This window comes from Engystomops pustulosus, unplaced genomic scaffold, assembly GCF_040894005.1.
Source record: "Engystomops pustulosus unplaced genomic scaffold, aEngPut4.maternal MAT_SCAFFOLD_199, whole genome shotgun sequence".
Taxonomy (NCBI): Eukaryota; Metazoa; Chordata; class Amphibia; order Anura; family Leptodactylidae; genus Engystomops; species Engystomops pustulosus.
Window position 1 is genome coordinate 63,481 of NW_027285079.1, and position 25,818 is coordinate 89,298.

At 65.7% G+C, this 25,818-nt stretch overlaps 1 protein-coding gene across 1 annotated transcript in view; it reads right to left on the bottom strand.

The window, feature by feature from the left end:
- The window catches only part of LOC140108921 (trafficking protein particle complex subunit 10-like), a 70,262-nt gene that overhangs the window by 7,915 nt on the left and 36,529 nt on the right, over positions 1–25,818 (bottom strand). Inside the window, 15 exon segments of the mRNA XM_072132006.1 lie at positions 1,574–1,674; positions 5,361–5,554; positions 5,634–5,745; positions 5,747–5,793; positions 5,876–6,017; positions 8,205–8,713; positions 9,012–9,124; positions 10,226–10,366; positions 10,469–10,560; positions 11,635–11,711; positions 11,794–11,908; positions 12,975–13,121; positions 16,478–16,725; positions 20,506–20,617; positions 20,760–20,955. Of these exon segments, the coding sequence (XP_071988107.1) occupies positions 1,574–1,674; positions 5,361–5,554; positions 5,634–5,745; positions 5,747–5,793; positions 5,876–6,017; positions 8,205–8,713; positions 9,012–9,124; positions 10,226–10,366; positions 10,469–10,560; positions 11,635–11,711; positions 11,794–11,908; positions 12,975–13,121; positions 16,478–16,725; positions 20,506–20,617; positions 20,760–20,955 (2,346 nt within the window).

Consider the following 25,818-nt stretch of genomic DNA (forward strand, 5'->3'; position numbering starts at 1 on the left):
AGAGTCAGTGTCACAGCCGCAAAGAGTCAGTCAGTGTCCCAGCCGCAAAGAGTCAGTGTCACAGCCGCAAAGAGTCAGTCAGTGTCCCAGCCGCAAAGAGTCAGTGTCACAGCCGCAAAGAGTCAGTCAGTGTCCCAGCCGCAAAGAGCCAGTCAGTGTCCCAGCCGCAAAGAGCCAGTCAGTGTCCCAGCCGCAAAGAGCCAGTCAGTGTCACAGCCGCAAAGAGCCAGTCAGTGTCACAGCCGCAAAGAGCCAGTCAGTGTCACAGCCGCAAAGAGTCAGTCAGTGTCACAGCCGCAAAGAGCCAGTCAGTGTCACAGCCGCAAAGAGCCAGTCAGTGTCACAGCCGCAAAGAGCCAGTCAGTGTCACAGCCGCAAAGAGTCAGTCAGTGTCACAGCCGCAAACGAGCCAGTCAGTGTCACAGCCGCAAAGAGTCAGTCAGTGTCACAGCCGCAAAGAGTCAGTGTCACAGCCGCAAAGAGCCAGTCAGTGTCACAGCCGCAAAGAGTCAGTCAGTGTCACAGCCGCAAAGAGTCAGTGTCACAGCCGCAAAGAGCCAGTCAGTGTCACAGCCGCAAAGAGTCAGTCAGTGTCACAGCCGCAAAGAGTCAGTGTCACAGCCGCAAAGAGTCAGTCAGTGTCACAGCCGCAAAGAGTCAGTCAGTGTCACAGCCGCAAAGAGTCAGTCAGTGTCACAGCCGCAAAGAGTCAGTCAGTGTCACAGCCGCAAAGAGTCAGTCAGTGTCACAGCCGCAAAGAGCCAGTCAGTGTCCCAGCCGCAAAGAGCCAGTCAGTGTCCCAGCCGCAAAGAGCCAGTCAGTGTCCCAGCCGCAAAGAGCCAGTCAGTGTCCAGCCGCAAAGAGCCAGTCAGTGTCCCAGCCGCAAAGAGCCAGTCAGTGTCCCAGCCGCAAAGAGCCAGTCAGTGTCCCAGCCGCAAAGAGCCAGTCAGTGTCCCAGCCGCAAAGAGCCAGTCAGTGTCCCAGCCGCAAAGAGCCAGTCAGTGTCCCAGCCGCAAAGAGCCAGTCAGTGTCCCAGCCGCAAAGAGCCAGTCAGTGTCCCAGCCGCAAAGAGCCAGTCAGTGTCCCAGCCGCAAAGAGTCAGTCAGTGTCCCAGCCGCAAAGAGTCAGTCAGTGTCACAGCCGCAAAGAGCCAGTCAGTGTCACAGCCGCAAAGAGCCAGTCAGTGTCACAGCCGCAAAGAGCCAGTCAGTGTCACAGCCGCAAAGAGCCAGTCAGTGTCACAGCCGCAAAGAGCCAGTCAGTGTCACAGCCGCAAAGAGTCAGTCAGTGTCACAGCCGCAAAGAGTCAGTCAGTGTCACAGCCGCAAAGAGTCAGTGTCACAGCCGCAAAGAGTCAGTGTCACAGCCGCAAAGAGTCAGTGTCACAGCCGCAAAGAGTCAGTGTCACAGCCGCAAAGAGTCAGTGTCACAGCCGCAAAGAGTCAGTGTCACAGCCGCAAAGAGTCAGTGTCACAGCCGCAAAGAGTCAGTGTCACAGCCGCAAAGAGTCAGTGTCACAGCCGCAAAGAGTCAGTGTCACAGCCGCAAAGAGTCAGTGTCACAGCGCCCTCACCTGGTGCCGGAGGACAGGAGCAGGTGCTGAGCCTTCAGGGGGAGGTGGAAGGTCAGGCTGACGATGGTGGAATAGATGGACCACGGACAGTCCACAGAAACCTGGAGAACCAGCGGCAGAGAGTGTTATAGGGTCCCACGGAGGAGGCCGCCCGCTCACACCCCGCTAGCCCCCGGATAACACCCACCCTCTGCTCCAGGAGGAGGGAGGCGCCCGCTCACACCCCGCTAGTCCCGGATAACACCCACCCTCTGCTCCAGGAGGAGGGAGGCGCCCGCTCACACCCCGCTAGCCCCGGATAACACCCACCCTCTGCTCCAGGAGGGGGAGGCCGCCCGCTCACACCCCGCTAGCCCCCGGATAACACCCACCCTCTGCTCCAGGAGGGGGAGGCCGCCCGCTCACACCCCGCTAGCCCCGGATAACACCCACCCTCTGCTCCAGGAGGGGGAGGCCGCCCGCTCACACCCCGCTAGCCCCGGATAACAGCCGCCCTGTGCTCCAGGAGGAGGAGGCCGCCCCCTCACACCCCGCTAGCCCCGGATAACAGCCGCCCTGTGCTCCAGGAGGGGGAGGCCGCCCGCTCACACCCCGCTAGCCCCCGGATAACACCCACCCTCTGCTCCAGGAGGGGGAGGCCGCCCGCTCACACCCCGCTAGCCCCGGATAACAGCCGCCCTGTGCTCCAGGAGGAGGAGGCCGCCCCCTCACACCCCGCTAGCCCCGGATAACAGCCGCCCTGTGCTCCAGGAGGGGGAGGCCGCCCGCTCACACCCCGCTAGCCCCCGGATAACACCCACCCTCTGCTCCAGGAGGAGGAGGCCACCCGCTCACACCCCGCTAGCCCCCGGATAACACCCACCCTCTGCTCCAGGAGGAGGAGGCCGCCCGCTCACACACCGCTAGCCCCCGCATAACACCCACCCTCTGCTCCAGGAGGGAGAGGCCGCCCGCTCACACCCCGCTAGCCCCGGATAACACCCACCCTCTGCTCCAGGAGGGGGAGGCGCCCGCTCACACCCCGCTAGCCCCCGGATAACACCCACCCTCTGCTCCAGGAGGGAGAGGCCGCCCGCTCACACCCCGCTAGCCCCCGGATAACACCCACCCTCTGCTCCAGGAGGGAGAGGCCGCCCGCTAGCCCCCGGATAACACCCACCCTCTGCTCCAGGAGGGGGAGGCCGCCCGCTCACACCCCGCTAGCCCCGGATAACACCCACCCTCTGCTCCAGGAGGGAGAGGCCGCCCGTTCACACCCCGCTAGCCCCGGATAACACCCACCCTCTGCTCCAGGAGGGGGAGGCCGCCCGCTCACACCCCGCTAGCCCCGGATAACACCCACCCTCTGCTCCAGGAGGAGGAGGCCGCCCGCTCACACCCCGCTAGCCCCTGGATAACACCCACCCTCTGCTCCAGGTGGGAGAGGCCGCCCGCTAGCCCCTGGATAACACCCACCCTCTGCTCCAGGAGGAGGAGGCCACCCGCTCACACCCCGCTAGCCCCCGGATAACACCCGCCCTCTGCTCCAGGAGGAGGAGGCCGCCCGCTCACACCCCGCTAGCCCCGGATAACACCCACCCTCTGCTCCAGGAGGAGGAGGCCACCCGCTCACACCCCGCTAGCCCCCGGATAACACCCGCCCTCTGCTCCAGGAGGAGGAGGCCGCCCGCTCACACCCCGCTAGCCCCGGATAACACCCACCCTCTGCTCCAGGAGGAGGAGGCCGCCCCCTCACACCCCGCTAGCCCCGGATAACACCCACCCTCTGCTCCAGGAGGGGGAGGCAGCCCGCTCACACCCCGCTAGCCCCTGGATAACACCCACCCTCTGCTCCAGGAGGGAGAGGCCGCCCGCTCACACCCCGCTAGCCCCCGGATAACACCCACCCTCTGCTCCAGGAGGGGGAGGCAGCCCGCTCACACCCCGCTAGCCCCTGGATAACACCCACCCTCTGCTCCAGGAGGAGGAGGCCGCCCCCTCACACCCCGCTAGCCCCCGGATAACACCCACCCTCTGCTCCAGGAGGAGGAGGCCGCCCCCTCACACCCCGCTAGCCCCCGGATAACAGCCGCCCTCTGCTCCAGGAGGGGGAGGCGCCCGCTCACACCCCGCTAGCCCCCGGATAACACCCACCCTCTGCTCCAGGAGGGGGAAGCCGCCCGCTCACACCCCGCTAGCCCCGGATAACACCCACCCTCTGCTCCAGGAGGGGGAGGCCGCCCGCTCACACCCCGCTAGCCCCCGGATAACACCCACCCTCTGCTCCAGGAGGAGGAGGCCGCCCGCTCACACCCCGCTAGCCCCCGGATAACACCCACCCTCTGCTCCAGGAGGGGGAAGCCGCCCGCTCACACCCCGCTAGCCCCCGGATGACACCCACCCTCTGCTCCAGGAGTGGGAGGCGCCCGCTCACACACCGCTAGCCCCCGGATAACACCCGCCCTCTGCTCCAGGAGGAGGAGGCCGCCCCCTCACACCCCGCTAGCCCCCGGATAACACCCACCCTCTGCTCCAGGAGGGGGAGGCGCCCGCTCACACACCGCTAGCCCCCGGATAACACCCGCCCTCTGCTCCAGGAGGAGGAGGCCGCCCCCTCACACCCCGCTAGCCCCCGGATAACACCCACCTTCTGCTCCAGGAGGGGGAGGCGCCCGCTCACACCCCGCTAGCCCCTGGATAACACCCACCCTCTGCTCCAGGAGGAGGAGGCCACCCGCTCACACCCCGCTAGCCCCCGGATAACACCCGCCCTCTGCTCCAGGAGGAGGAGGCCACCCGCTCACACCCCGCTAGCCCCCGGATAACACCCGCCCTCTGCTCCAGGAGGAGGAGGCCGCCCGCTCACACCCCGCTAGCCCCCGGATAACACCCGCCCTCTGCTCCAGGAGGGGGAGGCCGCCCGCTCACACCCCGCTAGCCCCCGGATAACACCCACCCTCTGCTCCAGGAGGGGGAGGCGCCCGCTCACACCCCGCTAGCCCCGGATAACACCCACCCTCTGCTCCAGGAGGGGGAGGCGCCCCCTCACACCCCGCTAGCCCCGGATAACACCCACCCTCTGCTCCAGGAGGGGGAGGCGCCCGCTCACACCCCACTAGCACCGGATAACACCCACCCTCTGCTCCAGGAGGGGGAGGCGCCCGCTCACACCCCGCTAGCCCCGGATAACACCCACCCTCTGCTCCAGGAGGGGGAGGCCGCCCGCTCACACCCCGCTAGCCCCCGGATAACACCCACCCTCTGCTCCAGGAGGAGGAGGCCGCCCGCTCACACCCCGCTAGCCCCGGATAACACCCACCCTCTGCTCCAGGAGGAGGAGGCCGCCCCCTCACACCCCGCTAGCCCCGGATAACACCCACCCTCTGCTCCAGGAGGGGGAGGCGCCCGCTCACACCCCGCTAGCCCCGGATAACACCCACCCTCTGCTCCAGGAGGGGGAGGCGCCCGCTCACACCCCGCTAGCCCCCGGATAACACCCACCCTCTGCTCCAGGAGGAGGAGGCCGCCCGCTCACACCCCGCTAGCCCCGGATAACACCCACCCTCTGCTCCAGGAGGAGGAGGCCGCCCCCTCACACCCCGCTAGCCCCCGGATAACACCCACCCTCTGCTCCAGGAGGAGGAGGCCGCCCGCTCACACCCCGCTAGCCCCGGATAACACCCACCCTCTGCTCCAGGAGGAGGAGGCCGCCCCCTCACACCCCGCTAGCCCCGGATAACACCCACCTCTGCTCCAGGAGGAGGAGGCCGCCCGCTCAAACACCCCGCTAGCCCCGGATAACACCCACCCTCTGCTCCAGAAAGTTCTGCGGATCCTTCCCTCTACGTGGGATTTCCCCGTTCATCAAGCGGCCGCCTGCAGGGAGCAGACAGACCACGTCCAGCTCAAACTCCAGCACGTGGTAGGGGGGCGCCAGGGGCAGCGAGACGCTGGTGACTTTATCAGAGCGCTGGATGCTGAGAGCGCTGACTGTCACTTCACCTGAAACAAGAAAGAGAGCGGCTGGCAGGAGGAGTCAGCGGAGGAGGCTGCACGTGCTGCAGCGCAGGCCGCACCTCACCTTGGCTGTTCTGGTACATGGCGGCTGTGGTGCCCGCCCCCGGGATGATGGGCATGGTGTCCGCATTACTCAGCTGCAGCGCATCTCCTGGTTTAACCCTGTAATGTCCGGTGGGTCACTGTAAACTTCAGCTTCTGCGGGACTCCAGCCAGGAGACAGTCTGTGAGGAGAGAGAGTAGATGGGAGATCCGATGCCCAGCACAGGCAGTGCCCCCCGAGGTCCTGCCGACCCTGGTACTCACCACTCAGCGGCTCCACCTTCAGCTGAGGCTCCTGGGAGTAAACGTCATACTGCACTATGGGGTAGACATGGGGGAGCAGCAGCTGCACCGAGCCAAAGGAGGCCGCGAGCTGCCGCAGGGTGTAGGTGCCCGACTCCTGGGCCTGTAGACAAACACAATCATCGTGAGAGGGAATCAGGGCAACAGCCAGAGCGAGACCCCCGGGCACCACCGCCACCAGCCAGAGCGAGGCCCCCCAAACACCACCGCCACCAGCCAGAGCAAGGCCCCCCGAGCACCACCGCCGCCAGCCAGAGCGAGGCCCCCCGAGCACCACCGCCGCCAGCCAGAGCGAGGCCCCCGGGCACCACCGCCGCCAGCCAGAGCGAGGCCCCCCCGAGCACCACCGCCGCCAGCCAGAGCGAGGCCCCCCGAGCACCACCGCCGCCAGCCAGAGCGAGGCCCCCCGAGCACCACAGCCAGAGCGAGGCCCCCGAGCACCACAGCCAGAGCGAGGCTCCCGGGCAACTCACCACCGGCACCAGCCAGAGCGAGGCCCCCCGGGCAACTCACCGCCGGCCGCCAGCCAGAGTGAGGCCCCCCGGGCACTCACCGCCACCAGCCAGAGCGAGGCCCCGCGAGCACCACCGCCGCCAGCCAGAGCGAGGCCCCCCGAGCACCACCACCACCAGCCAGAGCGAGGCCCCCCGAGCACCGCCGCCACCAGCCAGAGCGAGGCCCCCCGAGCACCACCACCACCACCACCACCAGCCAGAGCGAGGGCCCCCGAGCACCACCACCACCAGCCAGAGCGAGGCCCCCCGAGCACCGCCGCCACCAGCCAGAGCGAGGGCCCCCGAGCACCACCACCACCAGCCAGAGCGAGGCCCCCCGAGCACCGCCGCCACCAGCCAGAGCGAGGGCCCCCGAGCACCACCACCACCAGCCAGAGCGAGGCCCCCTGAGCACCACCGCCGCCAGCCAGAGCGAGGCCCCCCGAGCACCACCACCACCAGCCAGAGCGAGGCCCCCGGGCACCACCGCCGCCAGCCAGAGCGAGGCCCCCCGAGCACCACCAGCCAGAGCGAGACCCCCGGGCAACTCACCAGCCAGAGCGAGACCCCCCGAGCACCACCGCCACCAGCCAGAGCGAGGCCCCCCGAGCACCACCACCAGCCAGAGCGAGGCCCCCCGAACACCACCGCCGCCAGCCAGAGCGAGGCCCCCCGAGCACCACCGCCGCCACCAGCCAGAGCGAGGCCCCCCGAGCACCACCGCCGCCACCAGCCAGAGCGAGGCCCCCGGGCAACTCACCAGCCACCAGCCAGAGCGAGGCCCCCCGAGCACCACCACCACCGCCAGAGCAAGGCCCCCCGGCAACCCACCAGCCACCACCAGCCAGAGCGAGGCCCCCCCGGCAACCCACCAGCCACCACCAGCCAGAGCGAGGCCCCCCCGGCGACCCACCAGCCAGAGCGAGGCCCCCCGAGCACCACCGCCACCAGCCAGAGCGAGGCCCCCCGAACACCACCGCCGCCAGCCAGAGCGAGGCCCCCGAACACCACCGCCGCCAGCCAGAGCGAGGCCCCCCGAACACCACCGCCGCCAGCCAGAGCGAGGCCCCCCGAACACCACCGCCGCCAGCCAGAGCGAGGCCCCCCGAACACCACCGCCGCCAGCCAGAGCGAGGCCCCCCGAACACCACCGCCGCCAGCCAGAGCGAGGCCCCCGAACACCACCGCCGCCAGCCAGAGCGAGGCCCCCCGAACACCACCGCCGCCAGCCAGAGCGAGACCCCCGGGCACCACCGCCGCCAGCCAGAGCGAGACCCCCGGGCACCACCGCCGCCAGCCAGAGCGAGACCCCCGGGCACCACCGCCGCCAGCCAGAGCGAGGCACCCCGGGCACCACCGCCGCCAGCCAGAGTGAGGCACCCCGGGCACCGCCGCCACCAGCCAGAGCGAGGCCCCCCGAACACCACCGCCGCCAGCCAGAGCGAGACCCCCGGGCACCACCGCCGCCAGCCAGAGCGAGACCCCCGGGCACCACCGCCGCCAGCCAGAGCGAGACCCCCGGGCACCACCGCCGCCAGCCAGAGCGAGACCCCCGGGCACCACCGCCGCCAGCCAGAGCGAGGCCCCCCCGAGCACCACCACCACCAGCCAGAGCGAGGCCCCCCGAGCACCACCGCCGCCAGCCAGAGCGAGACCCCCGGGCACCACCGCCGCCAGCCAGAGTGAGGCACCCCGGGCACCGCCGCCAGCCACAGGGGGAAACGTTTGAACAAGGTGACACACAGGACATCAGTATACGGCAGTGTGCATTGCATGCTTGCCCTGGGGCACAGTACCTGGGTATGGAAGGTGATGTGGTTGAGCCCCGGCTGCAGGGTGACGTTGCTGCAGCGCAGGGTGTGGGCATCATTGTCCAGGCTGAGGCCGGGAGGTCGCTCCAGGGGTGTGGAGGCATCCGGCTGCCGCAGTAACATGTGCACGTTCCGGCAGATGACCCCCGTGCTGACCAGAGCGCCCTCCGATGGACTCTTCTCTTGCATCTCTGATAACTCCAGGACGGGTGCTGGCACCCGGACCCCCGGGGCAGGGTCAGGCTGGAAATGCACGGTGCCCCCTGCTGGCTTGTGCCGGGTCAGCCACTCTGCAGTCTTACGGTAACTGTTCTTATCCAAACTATAATGAAAATATCCTGAGAGATGCTCCAGGTGGAAGGGCTCAGGCATCAGGCAGAAGAGAGTCAGCTCTATGGACAAGGACCCCCCAACATGGACCACGGCATTGGGGGGATCGAAGCAGATGGAGTTCAGCTGAGCCAAGGAGCTGAACGGGAGGCAGATGGGGGCACCTGAAGAGATGAGAGGAGGCACAAAATGTTATACCTGCAGGCACGGCGCCCCTCCCCCTATGAGGCACGGCGCCGCTCCCCCTAAGAGGCACGGCGCCCCTCCCCCTAAGAGGCACGGCGCCCCTCCCCCTAAGAGGCACGGCGCCCCTCCCCCTAAGAGGCACGGCGCCCCTCCCCCTAAGAGGCACGGCGCCCCTCCCCCTAAGAGGCACGGCGCCCCTCCCCCTAAGAGGCACGGCGCCCCTCCCCCTAAGAGGCACGGCGCCCCTCCCCCTAAGAGGCATGGCGCCCCTCTCACCTCCAGAGCTGGTACCCGGTCCTGCGAGGCGGAGAATCTCCTGGCAGTACTGGATTCGTTCCTCTGGGGGTAGGTTACTGTCAGTGGCCAGGAGGCTGCATGTCTTCAGGTATCTGCAGAGCAGTTAAGGTGTTGGGTGTGGTGCTTTGGGGTGGGGTTGGGGCGCGGTGCTTTGGGGTGGGGTTGGGGCGCGGTGCTTTGGGGTGGGGTTGGGGCGCGGTGCTTTGGGGTGGGGTTGGGGCGCGGTGCTTTGGGGTGGGGTTGGGGCGCGGTGCTTTGGGGTGGGGTTGGGGCGCGGTGCTTTGGGGTGGGGTTGGGGCGCGGTGCTTTGGGGTGGGGTTGGGGCGCGGTGCGCTGGGGTGGGGTTGGGGCGCGGTGCGCTGGGGTGGGGTTGGGGCGCGGTGCGCTGGGGTGGGGTTGGGGCGCGGTGCGCTGGGGTGGGGTTGGGGCGCGGTGCGCTGGGGTGGGGTTGGGGCGCGGTGCTTTGGGGTGGGGTTGGGGCGCGGTGCGCTGGGGTGGGGTTGGGGCGCGGTGCTTTGGGGTGGGGTTGGGGCGCGGTGCTTTGGGGTGGGGTTGGGGCGCGGTGCGCTGGGGTGGGGTTGGGGCGCGGTGCGCTGGGGTGGGTTGGGGCGCGGTGCGCTGGGGTGGGTTTGGGGTGCGGTGCGCTGGGGTGGGTTTGGGGTGCGGTGCGCTGGGGTGGGTTTGGGGTGCGGTGCGCTGGGGTGGGTTTGGGGTGCGGTGCGCTGGGGTGGGTTTGGGGTGCGGTGCGCTGGGGTGGGTTTGGGGTGCGGTGCGCTGGGGTGGGTTTGGGGTGCGGTGCGCTGGGGTGGGTTTGGGGTGCGGTGCGCTGGGGTGGGTTTGGGGTGCGGTGCGCTGGGGTGGGTTTGGGGTGCGGTGCGCTGGGGTGGGTTTGGGGTGCGGTGCGCTGGGGTGGGTTTGGGGTGCGGTGCGCTGGGGTGGGTTGGGGCGCGGTGCGCTGGGGTGGGTTGGGGCGCGGTGCGCTGGGGTGGGTTTGGGGTGCGGTGCGCTGGGGTGGGTTTGGGGTGCGGTGCGCTGGGGTGGGTTTGGGGTGCGGTGCGCTGGGGTGGGTTTGGGGTGCGGTGCGCTGGGGTGGGTTTGGGGTGCGGTGCGCTGGGGTGGGTTTGGGGTGCGGTGCGCTGGGTTTGGGGTGCGGTGCGCTCTCCCTGCTGCCATGATGGAGTCGGGAAGGATACGGCTCGTTGTGTCCCAGCAGTTTCTGACATTCTGCCAGCTGCCTGCGTGTGTGGGTGAGGGGCAGCGCCCAGCCCTCAGCCTGGTACATGCGCAGCGCCCCCTGGAGGTAGGGTTCCGCCTTGTGTGGCAGAGACTTCTTCCTGCAGAGAGAATAAGACAAGAAGGGTTCATGGTGTCCGGTGGCTCCTGCACCCACGTGTCCTGTGCCCGCACTGATATCACCCGCTGGTGGCAGAGATTACATGTAGAAGTCGGCCAGGTTCTTCCCCAGGAGCTTGGCAGAGCGGCTCCTCCCGATGCCGCTGTACATCTCTATGGTGGCGTGTGCCAGGTCCTGCAGAGAGAGGTGGAGGGTAAAGGGCATGCCAGGATGCGGGATCACCAAGGGGGGAGTGGAGCCAGGATGCGGGATCACCAAGGGGGGAGTGGAGCCAGGATGCGGGATCACCAAGGGGGGAGTGGAGCCAGGATGCGGGATCACCAAGGGGGGAGTGGAGCCAGGATGCGGGATCACCAAGGGGGGAGTGGAGCCAGGATGCGGGATCACCAAGGGGGGAGTGGAGCCAGGATGCGGGATCACCAAGGGGGGAGTGGAGCCAGGATGCGGGATCACCAAGGGGGGAGTGGAGCCAGGATGCGGGATCACCAAGGGGGGAGTGGAGCCAGGATGCGGGATCACCAAGGGGGGAGTGGAGCCAGGATGCGGGATCACCAAGGGGGGAGTGGAGCCAGGATGCGGGATCACCAAGGGGGGAGTGGAGCCAGGATGCGGGATCACCAAGGGGGGAGTGGAGCCAGGATGCGGGATCACCAAGGGGGGAGTGGAGCCAGGATGCGGGATCACCAAGGGGGGAGTGGAGCCAGGATGCGGGATCACCAAGGGGGGAGTGGAGCCAGGATGCGGGATCACCAAGGGGGGAGTGGAGCCAGGATGCGGGATCACCAAGGGGGGAGTGGAGCCAGGATGCGGGATCACCAAGGGGGGAGTGGAGCCAGGATGCGGGATCACCAAGGGGGGAGTGGAGCCAGGATGCGGGATCACCAAGGGGGGAGTGGAGCCAGGATGCGGGATCACCAAGGGGGGAGTGGAGCCGGGGGGGGGGGGGGGGGGTTAATGTATGAGGCTTCCTATAGCTGGGGGTGGGGGGTGGGGGGTGACCTGTACAGGACACACGTGTGAGTGTATGAGGCTTCCTATAGCCGGGGGGGGGCGGTGACACCAGTGGAGCCAGGATGCGGGATCACCAAGGGGGGAGTGGAGCCAGGATGCGGGATCACCAAGGGGGGAGTGGAGCCAGGATGCGGGATCACCAAGGGGGGAGTGGAGCCAGGATGCGGGATCACCAAGGGGGGAGTGGAGCCAGGATGCAGGATCAAGGATTACAGGGGGGAGGAGCCAGCTTCTTACCAGATAGTGCTTCTCAAATGACTCCTCTGAGGACAGCGCCTCCTGCAGCTTCTTGTAGGGACTCTGCGCTGTGTTAGCTGTGGAGGAGACAACAGATGATGAAAGGAGGGTGAGGAATGTAGGAAGGTAGGGAGCGGCCCCCACACCCATGTCACTCACCCGTCTCTGGTCTCTCTGCCCCCAGCCCGGCCAGCAAATCCACCGTCCTCTGCAGATCCTCCGAGCACGGACCGGACTCTGACACCAAACCACACAGAGACCCCAGAGCCTGAAGCTACAAGCACAGAGATCTGTCAGACCACCACAACCTGGCCCGCCCGAGCCCCCTACGCTGACCCGCCCGCCCGAGCCCCCTACGCTGAAACGACAGCCCGCCCGAGCCCCCTACGCTGAAACGGCCGCCCGCCCGAGCCCCCTACGCTGAAACGGCCGCCCGCCCGAGCCCCCTACGCTGAAACGGCAGCCCGCCCGAGCCCCCTACGCTGAAACGGCAGCCCGCCCGAGCCCCCTACGCTGAAACGGCAGCCCGCCCGAGCCCCCTACGCTGAAACGGCAGCCCGCCCGAGCCCCCTACGCTGAAACGGCAGCCCGCCCGAGCCCCCTACGCTGAAACGGCAGCCCGCCCGAGCCCCCTACGCTGAAACGGCAGCCCGCCCGAGCCCCCTACGCTGACCCGCCCGTCCGAGCCCCCTACGCTGAAACGGCCGCCCGCCCGAGCCCCGTACGCTGACCAGCCCGCCCGAGCCCCCTACGCTGAAACGGCCGCCCGCCCGAGCCCCCTACGCTGAAACGGCCGCCCGCCCGAGCCCCGGACGCTGGCCCACCCGCCCGAGCCCCCTACGCTGAAACGGCCGCCCGTCCGAGCCCCGTACGCTGAAGCCCGCCCGAGCCCCATACCCTGGTCCTCCCGCCCGAGCCCCGTACGCTGAAACGGCCGCCCGCCCGAGCCCCGTACGCTGACCAGCCCGCCCGAGCCCCCTACGCTGACCAGCCCGCCCGAGCCCCCTACGCTGAGCCGCCCGTCCGAGCCCCCTACGCTGAGCCGCCCGTCCGAGCCCTGTACGCTGAAGCCCGCCCGCCCGAGCCCCATACCCTGGTCCGCCCGCCCGAGCCCCCTACGCTGAAACGGCCGCCCGCCCGAGCCCCCTACGCTGACCCGCCCGTCCGAGCCCCATACCCTGGTCCGCCCGCCCGAGCCCCGTACGCTGACCCGCACGCATACCGGAGCAGCCCAAACCACACCATCATACACCGATCCACACACCGGACCGGACCGGACCCAGCCACAGCCTTATAGAGGGAGCCGCCCAGCAGAGCGGACGACCATGGTACATACGGACCTTCTCGGTGGCGTAGCTCCAGAGCCCCACCGTGTGGGAGACATTGGCCTCGATCTGCGCTCTCTCACAACATCCCTCGATCCTCTGCAGAACCTCCAGGCAGCTCAGGAACACCCAGCAGTCCAAGGCCCCCGGGGGGGCGGTGACCTGTACAGGACACACGTGTGAGTGTATGAGGCTTCCTATAGCCGGGGGGTGTTTAATGTATGAGGCGTCCCATAGCCGGGGGGGTGAGTGTATGAGGCTTCCTATAGCCGGGGGGGGGGGTGTTAATGTATGAGGCTTCCTATAGCCGGGGGGGGGGTTAATGTATGAGGCTTCCTATAGCCGGGGGGGGGGGGGTGAGTGTATGAGGCTTCCTATAGCCGGGGTGGTGGTGACCTGTACAGGACACACGTGTGAGTGTATGAGGCTTCCTATAGCCGGGGAGGGGGGGGGGGTGAGTGTATGAGGCTTCCTATAGCCGGGGGGGGGGGGCGGGTGGTGAGTGTATGAGGCTTCCTATAGCCGGGGTGGTGGTGACCTGTACAGGACACACGTGTGAGTGTATGAGGCTTCCTATAGCCGGGGGGGGGGGGGGGGGGATGAGTGTATGAGGCTTCCTATAGCCGGGGGGGGTGGATGAGTGTATGAGGCTTCCTATAGCCGGGGGGGGGGGGGGGGGTGGATGAGTGTATGAGGCTTCCTATAGCCGGGGGGGGGGGGGGGGATGAGTGTATGAGGCTTCCTATAGCCGGGGGGGGGTTGTGAGTGTATGAGGCTTCCTATAGCCGGGGGGGTGGTGACCTGTACAGGACACACGTGTGAGTGTATGAGGCTTCCTATAGCCGGGGGGGGGGGGGGCGGAGGGTGAGTGTATGAGGCTTCCTATAGGCGGGGGGGGGGGGGGGATGAGTGTATGAGGCTTCCTATAGCCGGGGGGGGGGTGGGGGGGTGAGTGTATGAGGCTTCCTATAGCCGGGGTGGGGGGGGGGTGTGAGTGTATGAGGCTTCCTATAGCCGGGGGGGGGGGGGGGGGGGCTGACCTGTACAGGACACACGTGTGAGTGTATGAGGCTTCCTATAGCCGGGGGGGGGGGGGTGTGAGTGTATGAGGCTTCCTTTAGCCGGGGGGGGGGGGGGGTGAGTGTATGAGGCTTCCTATAGCCGGGGAGGGGGGGGGGGGGGGGGTTGGGGTATTGTGAGTGTATGAGGCTTCCTTTAGCCGGGGGGGGGGGGGGTGGGCGGGTGAGTGTATAAGGTTTCCTATAGCCGGGGGGGGGGGGGGGGTGTGAGTGTATGAGGCTTCCTATAGCCGGGGGGGGGGGTGTGTGTGAGTGTATGAGGCTTCCTATAGCCGGGGGGGGGGGGGGGGGGGGGGGTGAGTGTATGAGGTTTCCTATAGCCGGGGGGGGGGTGAGTGTATGAGGCTTCCTATAGCCGGGGGGGGGTGAGTGTATGAGGCTTCCTATAGCCGGGGGGGGTGAGTGTATGAGGCTTCCTATAGCCGGGGGGGGGTGAGTGTATGAGGCTTCCTATAGCCGGGGGGGGGGGGCGGTGTGAGTGTATGAGGCTTCCTATAGCCGGGGGGGTGGGGTGAGTGTATGAGGCTTCCTATAGCCGGGGCAGGGGGTGTGAGTGTATGAGGCTTCCTATAGCCGGCGGGGGGGGGGGGGGGGGGGGGTGAGTGTATGAGGCTTCCTATAGCCGGGGGGGGGGGGGCGGTGTGAGTGTATGAGGCTTCCTATAGCCGGGGGGGCGGTGTGAGTGTATGAGGCTTCCTATAGCCGGGGGGGGGGGGGGGAGTGTATGAGGCTTCCTATAGCCGGGGGGGGGGGGGGGGGGGCTGACCTGTACAGGACACACGTGTGAGTGTATGAGGCTTCCTATAGCCGGGGGGGGGGGGGTGTGAGTGTATGAGGCTTCCTTTAGCCGGGGGGGGGGGGGGGGGGGCGGGTGAGTGTATAAGGTTTCCTATAGCCGGGGGGGGGGGGGGGGGTGTGAGTGTATGAGGCTTCCTATAGCCGGGGGGGGGGGGGGGGTGAGTGTATGAGGCTTCCTATAGCCGGGGGGGGGGGGGGTGAGTGTATGAGGCTTCCTATAGCCGGGGGGGGGGTGAGTGTATGAGGCTTCCTATAGCCGGGGGGGGGGGTGAGTGTATGAGGCTTCCTATAGCCGGGGGGGGTGAGTGTATGAGGCTTCCTATAGCCGGGGGGGGGTGAGTGTATGAGGCTTCCTATAGCCGGGGGGGGGGGCGGTGTGAGTGTATGAGGCTTCCTATAGCCGGGGGGGTGGGGTGAGTGTATGAGGCTTCCTATAGCCGGGGCAGGGGGTGTGAGTGTATGAGGCTTCCTATAGCCGGCGGGGGGGGGGGGGGGGGGTGAGTGTATGAGGCTTCCTATAGCCGGGTGGGGGGGGCTGGGCGGTGTGAGTGTATGAGGCTTCCTATAGCCGGGGGGGCGGTGTGAGTGTATGAGGCTTCCTATAGCCGGGGGGGGGGGGGGGGGAGTGTATGAGGCTTCCTATAGCCGGGGGGGGGGGGGGGGGGGGGGGGAGGTGGGTGAGTGTATGAGGCTTCCTATAGCCGGCGGGGGGGGGGGGGGGGGGGGGGGTGTGAGTGTATGAGGCTTCCTATAGCCGGGGGGGGGGGGGGGGGTGTGAGTGTATGAGGCTTCCTATAGCCGGGGGGGGGGTGTGGTTTGAGTGTATGAGGCTTCCTATAGCCGGGGGGGGGGGTGAGTGTATGAGGCTTCCTATAGCCGGGGGGGGGGGTGAGTGTATGAGGCTTCCTATAGCCGGGGGGGGGGGGGGGTGTGGTGTGAGTGTATGAGGCTTCCTATAGCCGGGGGGGGGGTGAGTGTATGAGGCTTCCTATAGCCGGGGGGGGGGGGGGGGTGTGAGTGTATGAGGCTTCCTATAGCCGGGGGGGGGGGGGGGGGGGGCGGGTGGAGAGTGTATGAGGCTTCCTATAGCCGGGGGGGGTGAGTGTATGAGGCTTCCTATAGCCGGGGGGGGGTGAGTGTATGAGGCTTCCTATAGCCGGGGGGGGGGGGGGGGGGGGGTGAGTGTATGAGGCTTCCTATAGCCGGGGGGGGGGGGGGGGGTGAGTGTTTGAGGCTTCCTATAGCCGGGGGGGGGTGAGTGTATGAGGCTTCCTATAGCCGGGGGGAGGGGGGTGAGTGTATGAGGCTTCCTATAGCCGGGGGGAGGGGGGTGAGTGTATGAGGCTTCCTATAGCCGGGGGGGGGGGGGTGAGTGTATGAGGCTTCCTATAGCCGGGGGGGGAGTGTATGAGGCTTCCTATAGCCGGGGGGGGGGGGGGGGGTTGTGAGTGTATGAGGCTTCCTATAGCCGGGGGGGGGGGGGGTGTATGAGGCTTCCTATAGGTATGAGGCTTCCTATAGCCGGGGGGGGGGTGTGGTGTGAGTGTATGAGGCTTCCTATAGCCGGGGGGGGGGAGGTGGGTGAGTGTATGAGGCTTCCTATAGCCGGGGGGGGGGGCTGCTGGTATGAGGCCTCCTCACCTCCAGCAGCCGCAGCTCCTGCACACAGTTATGGAGCAGCTCCAGCGCCCGGGCCGCCACCTCCCAGGGTCTCTGCAGGAACAGCAGGAGGGTGCACTGGCGGGAGAACAGGTAGCTGCGGAGCTCCAGCAGGTTGGACCGGCGCCGCTGGATCAGGTCTCTCTTCTCCATGTCAATGGGTTTCCGCAGCGCAAGACCGTCCCAGCTCTGCAGCGGCTGACAGAAGGAGCTCAGCCAGTTCGCCCCATCTGGAAAAGAGGGAACAAGTCCAGGGTCACAAAGGTCACACCGGGCCGTCACAAGGGTCACACCGGGCCGTCACAAGGGTCACACCGGGCCGTCACAAGGGTCACACCGGGCCGTCACAAGGGTCACCCCGGGCCGCCACAAGGGTCACCCCGGGCCGCCACAAGGGTCACCCCGGGCCGCCACAAGGGTCACCCCGGGCCGTCACAAGGGTCACCCCGGGCCGTCACAAGGGTCACCCCGGGCCGCCACAAGGGTCACCCCGGGCCGTCACAAGGGTCACACCGGGCCGTCACAAGGGTCACACCGGGCCGTCACAAGGGTCACACCGGGCCGTCACAAGGGTCACCCCGGGCCGCCACAAGGGTCACCCCGGGCCGCCACAAGGGTCACCCCGGGCCGCCACAAGGGTCACCCCGGGCCGCCACAAGGGTCACACCGGGCCGTCACAAGGGTCACCCCGGGCCGTCACAAGGGTCACCCCGGGCCGCCACAAGGGTCACCCCGGGCCGCCACAAGGGTCACCCCGGGCCGCCACAAGGGTCACCCCGGGCCGCCACAAGGGTCACCCCGGGCCGCCACAAGGGTCACCCCGGGCCGTCACAAAGGTCACCCCGGGCCGTCACAAAGGTCACCCCGGGCCGTCACAAAGGTCACCCCGGGCCGTCACAAAGGTCACACAGAGGGAGCAGGGAATGACCACAGAACACCGGAGCAGTCGAGGGGGAGGTCAGACAAGAGGGGGCACTACAGGGGCACGAGGGGGCCGCGGGGGACACTACAGGGGCCGCGGGGGACACTACAGGGGCACGCGGGGGACACTACAGGGGCACGAGGGGGCCGCGGGGGACACTACAGGGGCACGAGGGGGCCGCGGGGGACACTACAGGGGCACGAGGGGGCCGCGGGGGACACTACAGGGGCACGAGGGGGCCGCGGGGGACACTACAGGGGCACGAGGGGGCCGCGGGGGACACTACAGGGGCACGAGGGGGACACTACAGGGGCACGAGGGGGCGGCGGGGGACACTACAGGGGCGGCGGGGGACACTACAGGGGGACGAGGGGGCCGCGGGGGACACTACAGGGGCACGAGGGGGCCGCGGGGGACACTACAGGGGCCGCGGGGGACACTACAGGGGCCGCGGGGGACACTACAGGGGCACGCGGGGGACACTACAGGGGCACGAGGGGGCCGCGGGGGACACTACAGGGGCACGAGGGGGCCGCGGGGGACACTACAGGGGCACGAGGGGGCCGCGGGGGACACTACAGGGGCACGAGGGGGCCGCGGGGGACACTACAGGGGCACGAGGGGGCCGCGGGGGACACTACAGGGGCACGAGGGGGACACTACAGGGGCACGAGGGGGACACTACAGGGGCACGAGGGGGCGGCGGGGGACACTACAGGGGCGGCGGGGGACACTACAGGGGGACGAGGGGGCCGCGGGGGACACTACAGGGGGACGAGGGGGCCGAGGGGGCCGCGGGGGACACTACAGGGGGACGAGGGGGACACTACAGGGGGACGAGGGGGACACTACAGGGGGACGAGGGGGACACTACAGGGGCACGAGGGGGCCGCGGGGGACACTACAGGGGCCGCGGGGGACACTACAGGGGCACGCGGGGGACACTACAGGGGCACGAGGGGGCCGCGGGGGACACTACAGGGGCACGAGGGGGCCGCGGGGGACACTACAGGGGCACGAGGGGGCCGCGGGGGACACTACAGGGGCACGAGGGGGCCGCGGGGGACACTACAGGGGCACGAGGGGGCCGCGGGGGACACTACAGGGGCACGAGGGGGACACTACAGGGGCACGAGGGGGCGGCGGGGGACACTACAGGGGCGGCGGGGGACACTACAGGGGCGGCGGGGGACACTACAGGGGGACGAGGGGGCCGCGGGGGACACTACAGGGGGACGAGGGGGCCGAGGGGGACGAGGGGGACACTACAGGGGGACGAGGGGGACACTACAGGGGGACGAGGGGGACACTACAGGGGCACGAGGGGGACACTACAGGGGCACGAGGGGGCCGCAGGGGGCACGAGGGGGCCGCAGGGGGCACGAGGGGGCCGCAGGGGGCACGAGGGGGCCGCAGGGGGCACGAGGGGGCACTACAGGGGCACGAGGGGGCACTACAGGGGCACGAGGGGGCACTACAGGGGCACGAGGGGGCACTACAGGGGCACGAGGGGGCACGAGGGGGACACTACAGGGGCACGAGGGGGACACTACAGGGGGACGAGGGGGACACTACAGGGGGACGAGGGGGACACTACAGGGGGACGAGGGGGACACTACAGGGGGACGAGGGGGACACTACAGGGGGACGAGGGGGACACTACAGGGGGACGAGGGGGACACTACAGGGGGACGAGGGGGACACTACAGGGGGACGAGGGGGACACTACAGGGGGACGAGGGGGACACTACAGGGGGACGAGGGGGACACTACAGGGGGACGAGGGGGACACTACAGGGGGACGAGGGGGACACTACAGGGGGACGAGGGGGACACTACAGGGGGACGAGGGGGACACTACAGGGGGACGAGGGGGACACTACAGGGGGACGAGGGGGACACTACAGGGGGACGAGGGGGACACTACAGGGGGACGAGGGGGACACTACAGGGGGACGAGGGGGACACTACAGGGGGACGAGGGGGACACTACAGGGGGACACTACAGGGGGACGAGGGGGACACTACAGGGGGACACTACAGGGGGACGAGGGGGACACTACAGGGGGACGAGGGGGACACTACAGGGGGACACTACAGGGGCACGAGGGGGCGGCAGGGGACACTACAGGGGCACGAGGGGGCGGCAGGGGACACTACAGGGGCACGAGGGGGCGGCAGGGGACACTACAGGGGCACGAGGGGGCGGCAGGGGACACTACAGGGGCACGAGGGGGCGGCAGGGGACACTACAGGGGCACGAGGGGGCGGCAGGGGACACTACAGGGGCACGAGGGGGCGGCAGGGGACACTACAGGGGCACGAGGGGGCGGCAGGGGACACTACAGGGGGACGAGGGGGCGGCAGGGGACACTACAGGGGGACGAGGGGGCGGCAGGGGACACTACAGGGGCACGAGGGGGCGGCAGGGGACACTACAGGGGCACGAGGGGGCGGCAGGGGACACTACAGGGGCACGAGGGGGCGGCAGGGGACACTACAGGGGCACGAGGGGGCGGCAGGGGACACTACAGGGGCACGAGGGGGCGGCAGGGGACACTACAGGGGCACGAGGGGGCGGCAGGGGACACTACAGGGGCACGAGGGGGCGGCAGGGGACACTACAGGGGCACGAGGGGGCGGCAGGGGACACTACAGGGGCACGAGGGGGCGGCAGGGGACACTACAGGGGCACGAGGGGGCGGCAGGGGACACTACAGGGGGACGAGGGGGCAGCAGGGGACACTACAGGGGCACGAGGGGGCGGCAGGGGACACTACAGGGGCACGAGGGGGCGGCAGGGGACACTACAGGGGCACGAGGGGGCGGCAGGGGATACTACAGGGGGACGAGGGGGCAGCAGGGGACACTACAGGGGCACGAGGGGGCGGCAGGGGACACTACAGGGGCACGAGGGGGCGGCAGGGGATACTACAGGGGCACGAGGGGGCGGCAGGGGATACTACAGGGGCACGAGGGGGCGGCAGGGGACACTACAGGGGCACGAGGGGGCGGCAGGGGACACTACAGGGGCACGAGGGGGCGGCGGGGGACACTACAGGGGTATGAGGGGGCCGCGGCCACTTACCTCCCGCACCAAAGTTGAGCACATACTGTGAGAAGAGGGCGTCCAGCTCGTCGTACTGCACCAGGGCATCCTCAAACTGCTGCAGCATCTCAAAGACGAAGGCCAGCTCCTCCTGCAGCGGGACACAGGAGCATGATGGGACGGCACACAGGAGCATGATGGGACGGCACACAGGAGCATGATGGGACGGCACACAGGAGCATGATGGGACGGCTCCCAGCAGCCGGGGTTAGGGGTCACCGCAGGACACTCACCTGCACCATGAAGTAGTCACAGAAGCTCCAGCCCGGCTCCGTCCTCTTCTCCCGGAGCGTCCGCATCTCATCCTCAAAGTGTCCCAGGTTCCGGGTGAAGGAGGTGAGGAGCAGAGTGCGGAGCTTACACAGGAACAGGGACCAGGACTCCTGCGAGCGCGACGTGTCCTTCAGAGGGTCCACCAGAACCATGCACCTGCCGGGACAGCCACAGAGCACAGCAGGGTGAGATCTCCAGGGAGAACACTGCCAGCACAGAGCACAGCAGGGTGAGCCCCAGATACACACAGAGCACAGCAGGGTGAGCCCCAGATACACAGAGCACAGCAGGGTGAGCCCCAGATACACAGAGCACAGCAGGGTGAGCCCCAGATACACAGAGCACAGCAGGGTGAGCCCCAGATACACAGAGCACAGCAGGGTGAGCCCCAGATACACAGAGCACAGCAGGGTGAGCCCCAGATACACAGAGCACAGCAGGGTGAGCCCCAGATACACAGAGCACAGCAGGGTGAGCTCCAGGGATAGCACTGACTGCACAGAGCACAGCAGGGTGAGCCCCAGATAACCAGAGCACAGCAGGGTGAGCCCCAGATACACAGAGCACAGCAGGGTGAGCCCCAGATACACAGAGCACAGCAGGGTGAGCCCCAGATACACAGAGCACAGCAGGGTGAGCCCCAGATACACAGAGCACAGCAGGGTGAGCCCCAGATACACAGAGCACAGCAGGGTGAGATCTCCATATACACAGAGCACAGCAGGGTGAGCCCCAGATACACAGAGCACAGCAGGGTGAGCCCCAGATACACAGAGCACAGCAGGGTGAGCCCCAGATACACAGAGCACAGCAGGGTGAGATCTCCATATACACAGAGCACAGCAGGGTGAGCCCCAGATACACAGAGCACAGCAGGGTGAGCCCCAGATACACAGAGCACAGCAGGGTGAGCCCCAGATACACAGAGCACAGCAGGGTGAGCCCCAGATACACAGAGCACAGCAGGGTGAGCCCCAGATACACAGAGCACAGCAGGGTGAGATCTCCAGGGAGAACACTGCCAGCACAGAGCACAGCAGGGTGAGCCCCAGATACACAGAGCACAGCAGGGTGAGATCTCCATATACACAGAGCACAGCAGGGTGAGCCCCAGATACACAGAGCACAGCAGTGTGAGCCCCAGATACACAGAGCACAGCAGGGTGAGCCCCAGATACACAGAGCACAGCAGGGTGAGCCCCAGATACACAGAGCACAGCAGGGTGAGCCCCAGATACACAGAGCACAGCAGGGTGAGCCCCAGATACACAGAGCACAGCAGGGTGAGCCCCAGATACACAGAGCACAGCAGGGTGAGCTCCAGGGATAGCACTGACTGCACAGAGCACAGCAGGGTGAGCCCCAGATAACCAGAGCACAGCAGGGTGAGCCCCAGATACACAGAGCACAGCAGGGTGAGCCCCAGATACACAGAGCACAGCAGGGTGAGCCCCAGATACACAGAGCACAGCAGGGTGAGCCCCAGATACACAGAGCACAGCAGGGTGAGCCCCAGATACACAGAGCACAGCAGGGTGAGCCCCAGATACACAGAGCACAGCAGGGTGAGATCTCCATATACACAGAGCACAGCAGGGTGAGATCTCCATATACACAGAGCACAGCAGGGTGAGCCCCAGATACACAGAGCACAGCAGGGTGAGCCCCAGATACACAGAGCACAGCAGGGTGAGATCTCCATATACACAGAGCACAGCAGGGTGAGCCCCAGATACACAGAGCACAGCAGGGTGAGCCCCAGATACACAGAGCACAGCAGGGTGAGCCCCAGATACACAGAGCACAGCAGGGTGAGATCTCCATATACACAGAGCACAGCAGGGTGAGCCCCAGATACACAGAGCACAGCAGGGTGAGCCCCAGATACACAGAGCACAGCAGGGTGAGATCTCCATATACACAGAGCACAGCAGGGTGAGCCCCAGATACACAGAGCACAGCAGGGTGAGCCCCAGATACACAGAGCACAGCAGGGTGAGCCCCAGATACACAGAGCACAGCAGGGTGAGCCCCAGATACACAGAGCACAGCAGGGTGAGATCTCCATATACACAGAGCACAGCAGGGTGAGCTCCAGATACACAGAGCACAGCAGGGTGAGCCCCATAGTACATAACACTGGCTGCAGAGAGCACAGAGCACAGCAGTGTGAGGTCTGATTACACATCTCTCCAGGGACAATACATAACACTGGCTGCAGAGAGCACAGAGCACAGCAGTGTGAGGTCTGATTACACATCTCTCCAGGGACAATACATAACACTGGCTGCAGAGAGCACAGAGCACAGCAGTGTGAGGTCTGATTACACATCTCTCAAGGGACAATACATAACACTGGCTGCAGAGAGCACAGAGCACAGCAGTGTGAGGTCTGATTACACATCTCTCCAGGGACAGTACATAACACTGGCTGCAGAGAGCACAGAGCACAGCAGTGTGAGGTCTGATTACACATCTCTCCAGGGACAATACATAACACTGGCTGCACAGAGCACAGAGCACAGCAGTGTGAGGTCTGATTACACATCTCTCCAGGGACAGTACATAACACTGGCTGCAGAGAGCACAGAGCACAGCAGTGTGAGGTCTGATTACACATCTCTCCAGGGACAAAACATAACACTGGCTGCAGAGAGTACAGAGCACAGCAGTGTGAGGTCTGATTACACATCTCTCCAGGGACAATACATAACACTGGCTGCAGAGAGCACAGAGCACAGCAGTGTGAGGTCTGATTACACATCTCTCCAGGGACAATACATAACACTGGCTGGAGAGAGCACAGAGCACAGCAGTGTGAGGTCTGATTACACATCTCTCCAGGGACAATACATAACACTGGCTGCAGAGAGCACAGAGCACAGCAGTGTGAGGTCTGATAACACATCTCTCCAGGTATAATACATAACACTGGCTGCACAGAGCACAGAGTACAGCAGTGTGAGGTCTGATTACACATCTCTCCAGGGACAATACATAACACTGGCTGCAGAGAGCACAGAGCACAGCAGTGTGAGGTCTGATTACACATCTCTCCAGGGACAATACATAACACTGGCTGCAGAGAGCACAGAGCACAGCAGTGTGAGGTCTGATTACACATCTCTCCAGGGACAATACATAACACTGGCTGCAGAGAGCACAGAGCACAGCAGTGTGAGGTCTGATTACACATCTCTCCAGGGACAGTACATAACACTGGCTGCAGAGAGCACAGAGCCCACAGTGTGAGGTCTGATTACACATCTCTCCAGGGACAGTACATAACACTGGCTGCAGAGAGCACAGAGCACAGCAGTGTGAGGTCTGATTACACATCTCTCCAGGGACAGTACATAACACTGGCTGCACAGAGCACAGAGCACAGCAGTGTGAGGTCTGATTACACATCTCTCCAGGGACAGTACATAACACTGGCTGCAGAGAGCACAGCAGTGTGAGGTCTGATTACACATCTCTCCAGGGACAAAACATAACACTGGCTGCAGAGAGTACAGAGCACAGAAGTGTGAGGTCTGATTACACATCTCTCCAGGTACAATACATAACACTGGCTGCAGAGAGCACAGAGCACAGCAGTGTGAGGTCTGATTACACATCTCTCCAGGGACAATACATAACACTGGCTGCAGAGAGCACAGAGCACAGCAGTGTGAGGTCTGATTACACATCTCTCCAGGGACAATACATAACACTGGCTGCAGAGAGCACAGAGCACAGCAGTGTGAGGTCTGATTACACATCTCTCAAGGGACAATACATAACACTGGCTGCAGAGAGCACAGAGCACAGCAGTGTGAGGTCTGATTACACATCTCTCCAGGGACAGTACATAACACTGGCTGCACAGAGCACAGAGCACAGCAGTGTGAGGTCTGATTACACATCTCTCCAGGGACAATGCATAACACTGGCTGCAGAGAGCACAGAGCACAGCAGTGTGAGGTCTGATTACACATCTCTCCAGGGACAATACATAACACTGGCTGCAGAGAGCACAGAGCACAGCAGTGTGAGGTCTGATTACACATATCTCCAGGGACAATACATAGCACTGGCTGCAGAGAGCACAGAGCACAGCAGTGTGAGGTCTGATTACACATCTCTCCAGGGACAGTACATAACACTGGCTGCAGAGAGCACAGAGCACAGCAGTGTGAGGTCTGATTACACATCTCTCCAGGGACAATACATAACGCTGGCTGCAGAGAGCACAGAGCACAGCAGTGTGAGGTCTGATTACACATCTCTCCAGGCACAAAACATAACACTGGCTGCAGAGAGCACAGAGCACAGCAGTGTGAGGTCTGATTACACATCTCTCCAGGGACAGTACATAACACTGGCTGCACAGAGCACAGAGCACAGCAGTGTGAGGTCTGATTACACATCTCTCCAGGGACAATACATAACACTGGCTGCAGAGAGCACAGAGCACAGCAGTGTGAGGTCTGATTACACATCTCTCCAGGGACACTACATAACACTGGCTGCAGAGAGCACAGAGCACAGCAGTGTGAGGTCTGATTACACATCTCTCCAGGGACAGTACATAACACTGGCTGCAGAGAGCACAGAGCACAGCAGTGTGAGGTCTGATTACACATCTCTCCAGGGACAATACATAACACTGGCTGGAGAGAGCACAGAGCACAGCAGTGTGAGGTCTGATTACACATCTCTCCAGGGACAGTACATAACACTGGCTGCAGAGAGCACAGAGCACAGCAGTGTGAGGTCTGATAACACATCTCTCCAGGTATAATACATAACACTGGCTGCACAGAGCACAGAGTACAGCAGTGTGAGGTCTGATTACACATCTCTCCAGGGACAATACATAACACTGGCTGCAGAGAGCACAGAGCACAGCAGTGTGAGGTCTGATTACACATCTCTCCAGGGACAATACATAACACTGGCTGCAGAGAGCACAGAGCACAGCAGTGTGAGGTGTGATTACACATCTCTCCAGGGACAGTACATAACACTGGCTGC